The sequence below is a fragment of the Vipera ursinii genome (assembly GCF_947247035.1).
Source record: "Vipera ursinii genome assembly, chromosome: Z".
NCBI lineage: Eukaryota > Metazoa > Chordata > Lepidosauria > Squamata > Viperidae > Vipera > Vipera ursinii.
This window is the reverse complement of record NC_139517.1, coordinates 28,054,004-28,066,784: the sequence shown is the minus strand read 5'-3', so window position 1 is coordinate 28,066,784 and position 12,781 is coordinate 28,054,004. Positions and strand designations below refer to the sequence as shown.

The window sequence follows — 12,781 nt, the reverse complement described above, 5'->3', positions numbered from 1 at the left end:
CATCCACCAGATTAGAAAGTCTGCAGTGCTGTGCAACCACAGTAGGTCAGGCAGCCATGGGGGTTGATTCCAGAAGTAGCCACCATTTCTTCAGCAACTAGAATTCGATGCAACCGTTTAGAAAACGGAAATAAAAAATGCACCATGCAGCCATTCATATTGCAGTGCTCCAGAAAGCTCCTGAAATCTTCAAAAGGCAAGTGTGTGATGGGTGACAGGAGATAGAGAGGGGGGGCGGGGGCGGAGGCCTGTGGGGACCTGGAGATAGGTGGTGGAAGTGTTGCAGCACCCCTGTAGTCAGTTTATTTATTTATTTATTTATTCAATTTATATACCGCCCTTCTCCTGTAGGACTCAGGGCGGTTCACAAGGTTATTTAAAAAACAGATACAACAGTTACAAAACTTAAAATCAATTAAAAGGATTATATAAACCTTGCAATAAAACTCCAGTTAAAAAAATTAAAATCCCAATTAATATGCTCAGACCAGACCAGAGAGCTCAAAGAGCCAGGTCTTCAGGTCCCGGCGGAATGAGCGAAGGTCAGGGGCAGTCCTAAGCTCTACAGGCAGCTGATTCCAGAGGGCCGGCGCACCCACAGAGAAGGCCCTCCCCCTGGGTATTGTCCGCCGGCAATCTTTTACCGGCGGTACCCTGAGAAGACCCTCCCTGTGGGAGCGCACAGGACGAAGGGAGCTTGATGCCGGTATGTTGTAAAGGCAAACAACTGCAATGGATATAATTTCAGAATGGGTCATAAGTAACTTTTGGAGGATCCACCATAACTTCAAAAGGTCACTAAGCAACCGATCATCAAGCGAGGACTACCTGTATTTGTGAGAGAAAAGGGGACATGAGGTGGATTTGTTTTTTGGAGGGGTGGGGATATTTAGAATTCTTCAGCTGAATAATCAGTGAATAACTGATCAGTGAATAATAATCACATGACCTTGGCAAAGTTCTGCCTTTTTTTTATCTTTGCCTTTTAAAATTGCCACTGTTGACTGAATGAATGGTTCCATCACCATCATGTAAGATTCAGGTACAGAACGCACGTAAACAGGATGGATGACTAGAAAGATAGGACCTGAATTACTGATCTGATACTCTTCTGCAGGCCACAGCAGGAAGCTCAGAAAATCTTCAAGGCAAACCACCCCATGGATTCAGAAGTGACAAAAGCAAAGGTAGGTTGTTTTGAATGGCTATGAAAAAATTGCAAGCTTTTATTTCAGCATAATTAATTCAGCTATTTTAATTTCAGATTAGAGTTATGTCTAGTAATTTGCTCAGATGAGTGAAGATTAAAAGCTTTGGATACTGTGATTGTCCAGGGCAATTATGAAACACATTTCCTTCAATTGTTTAGTAATAGATTGGGAATATTAGTGTATTATATTTAGGATTGTTGATTTTTTTCATTGATCACCAGATTTTTTTTATTTGTTAAGTTAGTTAGTTAATTATTGGGACTTATATGCCGCCCTATCTCCTGAAGGACTCAGGGCGGCTAACAACAATAAAACACAATAATACAAATGTTAAAAAAAGATTAAACTAACAAGCCCCAGTGATAAAATATTAAAAACATTTTTTTAAAAAAAACCCCTATCGTCAGTCCAGGTCAGCCTGATGGAAAAGAAATGTTTTGAGGTCGTAACGAAAGGACTGGAGATCCGGGGCCATCCGGAAAGGGGAAGCTGATTCCACAATTTTCATCTTATGAAAATTGGCATAACTTCAAGCTAGAAGAGGCAGCCGTTGTATAAATGTCTGTGTTGCAGACTTCCAAAACAGTTTTGCAAGTGTAGCTTTCTCCTATTATTAGCTTTCTATGAGGGGCGTAATTTGCAGTGAGATCCTCTCTTATGATTGTATGAATCGTATTAAGCTCCATTCTGTTCCTCCAACAGCTGTTAGGTTTTGGCAGTGCACTCCTGGACAAGGTGGATCCAAACCCTGAGAACTACGTAGGAGCTGGGATCATCCAGACAAAAGCGCTACAGGTCGGATGCTTGCTGCGACTGGAACCCAATGCTCAGGCACAGGTGAGGGCTCCTGAGACCTCTGGGACTGAAGGCCTGAATTCAGGCATACAAGTAGGCACTGAAATAAAAGCATAAAAATTGGAAAACAGGTTTCTGTGAGCTCTAAGGAAGTATTAGGAAATATAGATAAAACTGAAGAAGATGAAAAGCTGAAAGCGTACCAAAGCACCAAACTACTGATGGAGAACTGAAGGAACATCATGTTTAAGCTCTTTTTTTTAACCAGCTTTCCTTCATCCTGCAGATGTACCGGCTGACCCTTCGTACCAGTAAGGAGTCCGTTTCAAAGCACCTTTGTGAGCTGCTCTCCCAGCAGTTCTGAAGCATCTGCCACACCATAGGAAGGGGAGGCCATTCCTGCACACTAGATGCCTCTGTCCATCTCATCCCAACCCTCTCCAAACCAGGGGCCTCCGGAAAGACTGTACCGCTCCCTGCCTGTTATTGTGATAACCTCTGTGTTCTCATTGCCTAGCCCGGGCCAGCATCAAGAGGGATAAGCAAGGGGGGAGCAAAAGTATGGACCCTTGGTTGGACAAAATCAAATTGGGTTAGGGGAAGGATGCTGGGTATTGGCGCAGGGCATTCTTTCAGTAGTAATCATCCCCCTTGGGCAAAAGGGCAATTTTTGGAAGAAAGCTAGCTTTCGTCCCATGCTGTAAACTGGTCCGTCTCATTTTGGGATGAGGCTGAAATCTGTGGTCTTAATTCTTCACCCATTACCACTATTTTTATATGATTTAAGCTGGCATTTTAGTTTTGTTTACAGTATGTATCTTTATTTTCTCACCCATGGACTTTCTCCTTTCTGCTGAGGAAAGGGATAGCTTTCTCTGGCTCCCCTTGAGCTGGCTGGGGGGAAATAGGATTGGGTGGGTATATGGCAAGGAGGGGGTATTCTTGTAGGCAGTTGTTTTGTGTTTATTTGCCTTGTGTGTTTCCCCCAGGGATGGGGATGTAAATTCTCCTTTTCCTTTGCTATGATCATTCCAGTGTTACAGTTACGTGTATTTGTGGGAACGTAATTTTGACAGCAACCTGCCTCTTTCTTCAGCTCTAGAAGGAAACTACATGAAAATGAGAGGAAAATGTCTTTCCTCTCTGCCTCCACTCGCCATCTTTTCAATTCCCAGGAAAGAGTGCCTCAAGCAGTTACAAGAGTTTGGACTCTGGAATGCTGCCCTCCGTGCATTTTGGAAAAGAGAGGGAGGGGAAGGGTTGAGATCATGTTAGTTTGGGGATGTCCCAGCTTCCCATGCTGGCCCGGGCTCCATGTTACTCTGCTGTGTAGCTGTTAACTAGCGCATCTTAGTTTATCTGGGTTTTGAATGCCTGTATCTATCTCCATGTGACTCTAATAAAACCGTGAGAGTGGGGGAGAGCCAGAATCAAGCCAGGCTGGGTCACCCCCACACCGCTGACTGATTTGTTGCATACTGCTTTTTATATGTGGACAGGGTAGAAATGGATAGAGAATAGTTCCATACCATACATTATATTTTCAGTGTGCCTGGCCCTAGCATTTGCAATAGGATGTTCAGCTAAATTGTATGGAACTAGTTACATATAAGCTTAAGAACTGAGCCTCATCAAGATTCCTTTCTCCATGCGGTGGAAAGTATGGAAATTCTGTCTTCCTTTGTATAAAAACAGGGAAATAAGGGTGACATGATAACAATGTTCCAATCTCTCAGGGGTTGCCACAAAGAAGGGAGTCAAACTATTCTCGAAAGCACCTGAGGGCAGGACAAGAAGTAATGGATGGAAACTAATCAAAGAGAGAAGCAACCTAGAACTAAGAAGAAATTTCCTGACTGTTAGAACCATTAATCAGTGGAACAACCTGCCTCCAGAAGTTGTGAGTGCTCCAACACTGGAAGTTTGTAAGAAGAGATTGGACAATCATTTGTCTGAAATAATAAAGGGTTTTCTGCCTGAGCGGTGGGTTGGACTAGAAGACCTTCAAGGTCCCTTCCAACTCTGTTATTCTATACTATGTATGCAGAAGAAAATAATGTCTTCCTCACTTGATGGTCCTCATAAGTCACTTGTTTAGTGACCATTGAAATTTACAATGACACTGAATAAGTGGTACTCATGACTGGTCCTCAATTTGCATGATGTCATATTTACAAATATTGCCTACAACCACATTCCAATCCCAATTAGTGTGAGAACTACCTGCAATAGTGGAGGAAGGCATCTTGAAAAGTCTGTGCTTTTTCCATTCCCACCATAGTTTTAAAAAGTGTAACACTTAAAATGGAAAACAATCATTTCAGTTACGTTCCCTTAGAAAGCACAGTCTTTGCAAAATTCCACTTTCTCATTACTTTGCCCTTTGAGATTTCCAACACCTAAGGCCAAACACAAACAGTATCATGACCAAAGTCTTTGGAGAGAAAAAAATACTACTCACTATGATGACTCTACCCCCCCCCCATACACTTCAGTGTCCAAGATGCAAATGAGAGTCCTCTGCATCTGGCCGCCTGGTTTGGTTGGCCTAACTCCCTCAAAACTCATTAGGATATTTTAAAGTATGTAGATCAAAATGGCCCTACTCAGTATAATTTTTATTATACGGTGAAAAAAACTTGTATATGATCAAGGCTCTGTGCATGTCCTAATGAAACAATGACAGAAGCAAATGCATAGTGTACAACAGCTGGCTGTAAATACTGTAAGAAGGGTAGTACCAATTTCAGTTAACATAACTCTCTTCCCTCTCCTCCACCGATTAATACATAGAGCTTTCTTCTATTTGTAAGTGAAAGTTTGCACATTGATTAGAATGCAGTACTGCGGGCTAATTCTGCCAACTGCCAATAGTTCAATTCTGACCAGCCCAAGGTTGACTCAGACTTCCATCCATCAGAGTTTGGTAAAATGAGGACCCAGATTGTTGGGGGCCAACATGTTGACTTTGTAAAACCACTTAGTGAAGACTGTGAAGCACTATGAAATGATATACAAATCTAAGTGTACTTGCTCGTTATGCTGAAACTTAAAAGGAAAATTTAGTTCTATAGCTCTAACTTTCACAGTGCAGCTTGCATTCCTATTTATTTATATCCCACCTTTATTATTTTTATAAATAACTCGAGATGGTGAACTTACATAGTATTTACTCCTCTTTTCCTCACAACAACTCTGTGAGGTGGATTAGGCTGTGGGTGTGGATGGCCCAGGGTCACCAGATGGCTTTCATTCCTAAGGCAGGACTAGAATTTGCACTCTCTTAGTTTCTAGCCTGGTGCCTTAACCACTAGACTAAACTGGCTCTCAAGATTATTTGCTGTATTCTACACATCATGGTTATGGCTAAGACTGGCCCAAGCACCTTTCTTGATGTATAATGTATACTAAGTTATTATAGAAAGACAAAATTATGCAAGTGCATAATGTTCATTAAGTTATGAGAGACAAAATTCTTACCTACAGCTATTGTTAGCTGTATTGTCTCCTACTGACATAAGAGGGTGGAAGGAGAATGGAACTGCATAGGATTGTTCATTTTCTCTTGTTTTTGAAAGTACTTCCATAAATTCAAACTCCTTCTCTGCAGCCCAATTATCAATTGCACAGAGAAAATTTCATCACAACATTTGAATGAAAAAAAATTCATTCTAACTATATTGAGGGGCTCTAGCTCACCACTCCAAATTTCATCGGGTTCAACAAGGCAACTCAAAAGGCCGAATCTTCAGCTGTGAGAGCCTGTAGTGTGCAGGTTGCTAAAGATCGTAAAGCAAAGGTAGGTACATCTGTCTTCAAGATTAAGAAGAGCTGGTGTTGCCTCCCATGGATAACATAGGCTTTGTGTGTAGTGTAGACCATATAACAGTGCTGAGGACAGTGGGAGAAACCAGCATGAAAGTCCTCCTGCAGAGGGACTGGAGAAAAGAAAATATTTATTCTTCTATTTATATTCCACCTTTATTACTTTTACACATAATTCAAGACGGTGAACACATCCAATGTATTTTCCACATCGTATTTCCCCACAGCACCCTGTGAGGTCTTTTGATTATGTTCTACAGGAACCTCTCAGGTTTGGTATACTCCGAAGAAATGCAACAAAAAGATCAACTGTAGCATGCACTATTAGATATTAAAAAAATACTGCTATTTACTCCAAAAAGTATCTCAACGTTCAACTATTTTAGTTTTATTAAAAGAATGTAGTGACTAATTTGTCATGTGCAATACAAGCACAAGGTGGGAAATAACTTGGTGCCTATTGATTCTTTTAGTCACACAGGAGTTCTGCCAATTTTTATGAACAGCCAGATGTTTAAAATCTCAGTGTGCAAATATTTCTCTCAACAGAAAGGTGGGAACATACCTGTGTTTTCTTCTTGCTTCTCACCAGGAAAGTATAAGGAAGTAACTAAAACATAGAAAGAACGGAGGGCACAGAGCCGATTCTTCATGGACATTTCAGATCCTGTAAGAAGGGAGGAAATCAGGATGAGATTTTAGTAGGCCACCCTTTCATGTGCCATAAATTGTCAGTGTTTTATGATTTTCAGTTATTAAAATAGAAGGGGTCCTTAATTTGTCCTCTCCTAGTATAAGACTGAGCCATACCTTCAGTTGAAGCCCCATGAGGATGCACCGTAAAGAGGCTTTTCCTCTGGTCTTGATTAATTAGCAGTAACCTGTAAAAAATGAGCTCATGGTTTATATCTTGGGACAGAATGGTAAAAGTATTGCCCTGAATGCCACAGGAGATTTTAAAAAGAGAGGACAGAAAGTGGTTTAAGAGTCCACATCCTCAATGAAATCAGTTTCTTGGACCAGCCAGAAATTTGAAACTCACCCCAGGACACTAGGAGAAAGGACAATGCCAGGTGGTAGGCATCTAGCAGGGTCTCTGGCACTTGCCTTCAGCAGATCCAGCAGTGGTTGCCAAAACTGATTAACTAGCTATGGAAAGAAAAAGCTTCAACAGATATTTGGCCCCAACTCTGCAGATCAACAGGCATCTTGCTATCCCTTAAGCAACCCCAGCACACTGAAATCGCCACTAAAAGTCAACAGCAAATGGCCACTAATGTTGATTTTTTTTTACTTGTCTGGACTTTAAAGGGTATGAGTGAGAGCAAAGGCCACCAAGAAATAAAATGCTCCTATTCCCATTCTTAAAATCTCCGAAGTCAGATGAAAAATGTTATCATATCTCTCCCCCAGAAATTGGGGGTGGGTGGGTGTTGTATTGTGGCCCTTAATCTGAAGGAGCTGAGCTGCATGCTATTGACCAAGCCTGACTTCATTAAGCCCATCATGTAAATCAGCAATGGACCACAAATAGAACAGTAACTTTAATCAACAGCGTACTTTAGGAAAGGTGATAAAACTGCTCTTCTAGATAAACAGATCAGATACATTTGAGATACAGCACACTCACCTCATCAGTCAGACGTTGTAAGGAGGGATTAGGCCCACAGAGCAAAACTACTTCCATATCAGGCACAAGCTGAAAAGTCAGGAAACGGTGGGGAATCTACTGGAACAAAGGGAGAGGGGAAAATCAGAAATACGGACTTGTGTGTTTTCACTTCCTCCTCAAATTTTTAACCTGCTCACCGTGGGGCTGCCTTGGGGAAGGTAAACAGGCAGATCGCGGGAAGTGTGTGGAGGAAGGGAATGTACAAGCCACACCAGTAGCATGGCCTCTGGGGCTGCAAGCTGCCACCACTGTTCAGTTGCACATAAGATATGACCACCCACAAGCAGACAACCAAACCGGGATTCTGCTGCAGAGGCAAAGGCTTCTAAGCATTCCTGGATCAGGAAAAGAACAAGACAGCACTAAGATTATCTATGCAAAGTAATGGATATAAGTCAGAATAATTAAAAACACTGACAGAAAAGATAAGAAGCCAGGCCTTGTTATTATAAACTAGATGGAATATCTAGAAAAGTGGACAGTTCCTTCTAACTCCTAATTATCTTTTATCCACTTTCTTCAGTTTTCCATTTACTTTCAAATTATCTTGGTTTATTTTGGAAGGGAAATAAGATTGTAAGCAAAATACTATTTCCTGCTAGTGCTGGAAATCTAGTCAGTAGACAAGGCAATTCCTCTTGCCTTAATAATACAAAGTGATTGTGGGACACAGGCAGGCAAAGAGGAATGAGCACCTTTGTAACTTATAATTCTAGAATAAATTAAAAGACTAGTCTGCTTACAGAGGTTAACACGGGATTCATTGCATAGCAAAGCAATGGTGTTTATCTTCAGACACGTATCTCAAATCTGTACTTAGTTGCACAGTGCCTGATGTTGCCAGGACTATTCCCAATAGTATAAATATAGTGACTCTGAACAGCCATTGACCTGCTGCATTTCTGTTATGGATGACTACATTCCACCTCTCAAACAATTTTTTTTTCCAGAATAGGAGGCCTCACCTTCAGATACTTCTCCAAATTTCCCTTATCTCTCAATTTGTAACTCATCATCCATTATGAGATATAAATACAAACATGATAAGATGCAGGAAATGACTAGAGTGGACACTATCAACACTTCCTTTACTTCCACTTATATCTTATTCTGATTAAACAGCTACTGTACAAATCCAGAAATGTTGTTGCTTTGGCAAGGAAGCAACAACAGGTGTAAAACCTATGTTCATGCCTGAACTAAAGCTTCAGATTTGAAACACTCCACATTTCTAAGTTAATTTGAAATACCGGTAAGTGTTTTGAGGGAGAAATTGTTCATAGATTTATTTTTTTCCGAAGTATTCTTCCATCAGTTTCCAAAATCCCAGGTTGAAAGACTGAATGTGTTGAGACATGCTGAAGGAGGAAGAGAAAATTAGACTGTCTCACCTGCAGAATTGCTCGGGAAGGCATCACAGCACATTCCACACACTGGGTCAGATCAGCACAGCTTTTGGCTGGCTCCAGGAAACTGTCAATCAGTTTATAACATGACTAGAGAATTGTGCAAGAAATAATTAAATGGCCAAGGATTAAAATATACCAAACATTTAGTTTATTAGGCAGTGAAATGAACAGTGAAAAATCTGCTACCACTAATTCACTGTCTTCCATTGCTAGAATTTCTTGATGTAATACAGTCCTGCACGCCTGCAGAAGATATAAGCTGCAAGCTAAAGGCGGGTCATTCTAAGGGCAAAGAGTAGGCATAAAAAGTTCCTCTATATAAGATTTGATACAAAAGCAACATCACAAGAAGTCTCTCAACTGATCAAAGTCTCTTATAGACAAAAAAAGCAAACATTTCCTAAAAAATGAATCACTCGTTATCTCCTAAGTAAAATTTACTCTGCAGCCCACATTCTTCCCTTCCATTTTCATAATATGATATACACCTACTCCTCTGTTCATATCTCTAGTGACAATTGGGTCAGACATTACCTTTAAATCCTTTTTGAGACGCTCAATGTTGTGAATATTTGTTAGTTCCTCCAGGCCCAGTACTAGTACCTGTATTAAAATACATCATGCCATTCAGATGTAGAAACAAGCCCTCGGGAAATCAGGTGAGTTTAGAAGGGAGAATAAGAGCACAGGAAGAAAGATAATTTTCATAATTATCCTTAATCTTACAAACTTTTCCTGTAAAAATAGACTTGCCAATCTTCTATATCACTGGAAAAAGAAACTCCGGTTACATCACATTTAATTTACCATGATGAGAAAAATCTGGCTTGTACAAGCTCATAGGATTTTTAAGCATATGCACAAACATATACGTGCATATAATTCAACTGTTTTACTTGGAATTATTTATTTGCCCAATAGACTAGGTTTTCTTCCAGGTTCCTGTACAGAGATCATTTTTTGATCACTCACCATGGCATTGAAAACATTCTCAAGAAGCCTTCCAAGACTAAAGTCACTGGCATCTTCTTCTGAGGACAATGCAATGAGAGTGATGCTGGGAACAACAAACAAAAGAAGAATTGAAGAGAGTGTTTGAGTGCCAAACATTTACAGCAGATAGACAGATATATATCTTTCCCGTATTTTGCAGGTTTTCAAATTATGTAGAAGAAACCCAATATTTCTCCAAGACTTACTGGAACTTGAAAATCATTAACAATAGATAAGATAGCTGCAAGAGACTGATAATTTGTAGGAATACTTTAACTCAGCAGGAAAGTCCACAGTCAGTAAAAATAGCTTTATGAATATGGAAGTAGGAAAAGAATTTTGTTAGAACATCTTTCCATCTACTCTCTGAACAATGTTTATAACAACTCTGTAAATAAGAACTTATACCTCAAGTTGTTTTTTATTTCCTGCATTCCAATCTTTCCCCATTTTTATATTGTATATTTAAGAGCTCTGGAAACATATTTAGTTGAAAATATGAATAAAAACTGCTGATTTCAGCTGTGTAAAGCTGAAATAGTTGGAAGAATTTCTCTGAATATAAAATACATTTTGAAGATTAATAGAACTGGAAAATGAAATAAGATTCCCTGTTTACCCTTGTTTTCAGCTGTTTCTCATTTTAACCATTCCAGTTTAGATGTCAGAAGTCTAAAAAAAAGGCAGCATATATCTCGAGACACAAGAATAAAGAACAAATTTCTTAACCCTAGCCTTTTCTAATTCCTCCTCAACTGAAATAATTGCACTTTGGTGAAAGAAATAGCAAAGTGAACCTCCCTGAACCTAAGCAAACTTGTGGAATGAAACAAAACCTTTCTCTAGGCTGTCTCACCATGCAATAAAAGTTATAATAATATCAATATGTTAGAATGCCTGCTTCAGTTAGAAGGCCCAATGTTGTATCATGAAAGAGTTGGAAAATCTAAATAAGAAAATAAACTGAATTGTGGCTATTTGTATATCAATGTTTTGATTTTAGTTTATTCAAATCAGAAGTAAGTAGTTATGTAATAGCCAATATTCCAGAAAATAAATATTGAGTACCATTAGGATCATGTGTTATTTCATATAATTCCATGCTTATCAACAGCCAATGGGAAAACAGCAAAAATTATAAAACAGATTGTTACAGGCATCTTTAATTCCTTATCACACAATTTTCTCCTTCAAGAATTTGATTTGGTATGGAGAGGGCTAGAACACTTCATACTAAGAGAAATTTAGGAAATCAGAACCAATTAAAAATAGTTGAATTTTTTCAGTATTCTAAAATTGTTAATGCTAAAGGACAAGTTATAAAATCTGAAAGATCTTTAATTATTGTAAAAATTAGCCAATAATCATTAATGCCTACTGAAGAAACAGACCGCCTGCTAGCAACATGGCAATTGGGGGCATGCATAATCTTGATTCTGCATACCTATTATGAAACACTTTCCACATCACGTGAGTATTCTCTGTACGGGCTGCTATCAGCTGGACATCTAAATTGGAACCAAACATATGAACCCCATTCAGGGAGCCAATTACAGAAAAGGGTAACTGGGAAAGGAGAGATAAACATTAGTTTAATATTCATACAAGATCATATGAAATGACAATAGACAGCCAAGCAATTGAACTACCTATTTAGGTATTTGCTACTGTTTTTCCCTCACTTTTCTTAACAGAAAACTCTTAGCAAAATGGATTATGGCAGAGCCCTTGCCAAACTAGGGACATACCATAGCATAGCATAAGTTGGAAGAGATCTCGGAGGCCTTCTAGTCCAACTTTGGAGAATAGCTTGACTCCCTCACCTTTGTGGCAACCCCTGAGATACTGGAATACTGCTATCATGTCACCCTTAGTCCTCCTTTTCATTAAACTAGACATACCCAATTCCAGCAACTGTTCTTTATATTTTTTAGCCTCCAGTCCCCTAATCATATCATTTTACCAATCTTCATAACCTGGATGACTAGCATTTTTAATTCTTCTGAGTTTTTTTTATCATGCTAAGCTTTAAAAACTTTAATTTTAAAAAATTGAAGTGTTTGAGCACTGAACTATCACTGTTCCCAACTAAACTACACAACTTCTTAGACTGTTGGACTAATGCAAAATTTCGGCAAGCATATATTTTCAATAGAAGAGAACATATGTAGCTCATAGTTGAACTGTGGAAGTCCTTGTTGCTCTCTGAATTTGGTTGTTTGATTGCCAATTTCATTATGTCCTATGTGCTAGTGAGGGTGGAGTTTGCTACCTTTTAATATACAGTGACTTGCCCTGCCATAGTTGGTGGGTGTGTGGTTTTTTCTTTGATTAGGATATTGTTTTCTGCTTGATTGTTTGTTTGATGTTGATCCCTGCTTATCTGAGTGTTGGATGCTGGAGAACAAGGAATAAGCTCCACATTCACTACCACTGATGTTACTTATTGAGTAACTGCAAGCAAACAACCCTTCTCAAGACACCGAGAACTCCACAAAATAAATATTTCTTAAACTCATTCGCTATCATTTGGAACAAAAAGCAGGATAGATACCTCTCACCTGCTGCTTTGTAGACCCTCCTCTGCTCCTACAGTATAACGGCACTCCACTACTGGCAGTAAGGCACAACAAGGTCACGGAACTCTCCGCCTCTTCCCACATCTTGAGACTGGCAGTCTTTTTCCACACTAGACTGGCAGCGGGAGCAACTCTACGGAATGTAAGACTCCGCTCTTTCTATTCTTTTTGCCTAATATTCACCACATTCCTACTATCCGAACTCATTGCCGCCATATTGAGTAATCCACGGTATGCCGGGATGTAAGCACAGCTGATGCTATGGTAACAAGTGCTCATGCATGATTGGTTCTTTTC

At 39.6% G+C, this 12,781-nt stretch overlaps 2 protein-coding genes across 6 annotated transcripts in view; one reads left to right on the top strand and one right to left on the bottom strand.

The window, feature by feature from the left end:
* AP2A1 (adaptor related protein complex 2 subunit alpha 1) overlaps positions 1 to 3,462 on the top strand; it is a 35,655-nt gene extending 32,193 nt beyond the window's left edge. For all 3 annotated transcript variants that reach the window (XM_083378494.1, XM_083378493.1, XM_083378495.1), the window contains 3 exons: positions 1,118 to 1,187; positions 1,914 to 2,048; positions 2,293 to 3,462. In XM_083378494.1, the coding sequence (XP_083234620.1) occupies positions 1,118 to 1,187; positions 1,914 to 2,048; positions 2,293 to 2,370 (283 nt within the window). In that variant the 3' untranslated portion in view covers positions 2,371 to 3,462. The remainder of the gene's footprint in view (positions 1 to 1,117; positions 1,188 to 1,913; positions 2,049 to 2,292) is intronic.
* Positions 1,201 to 12,696, bottom strand: FUZ (fuzzy planar cell polarity protein). Of its 3 annotated transcripts, none has more exons than XM_083378497.1 (12): positions 12,460 to 12,696; positions 11,350 to 11,471; positions 9,885 to 9,969; positions 9,447 to 9,515; positions 8,895 to 8,999; positions 7,641 to 7,838; positions 7,462 to 7,557; positions 6,874 to 6,980; positions 6,642 to 6,712; positions 6,397 to 6,498; positions 5,706 to 5,944; positions 1,201 to 2,106 (listed from the first exon to the last, which is right to left on the bottom strand). In XM_083378497.1, exons 2-11 carry the CDS (start codon positions 11,430 to 11,432, stop codon positions 5,739 to 5,741), a joined length of 1,122 nt encoding a protein of 373 aa, XP_083234623.1. In that variant the 5' UTR covers positions 11,433 to 11,471; positions 12,460 to 12,696; the 3' UTR covers positions 1,201 to 2,106; positions 5,706 to 5,738. The 3 variants fall into 3 exon arrangements, with proteins under 3 accessions (XP_083234623.1, XP_083234622.1, XP_083234624.1); XM_083378496.1 differs by having other exon boundaries at positions 12,467 to 12,671; XM_083378498.1 differs by having other exon boundaries at positions 11,350 to 11,413; positions 12,467 to 12,589.
* Positions 12,697 to 12,781: the final 85 nt, after the last annotated feature.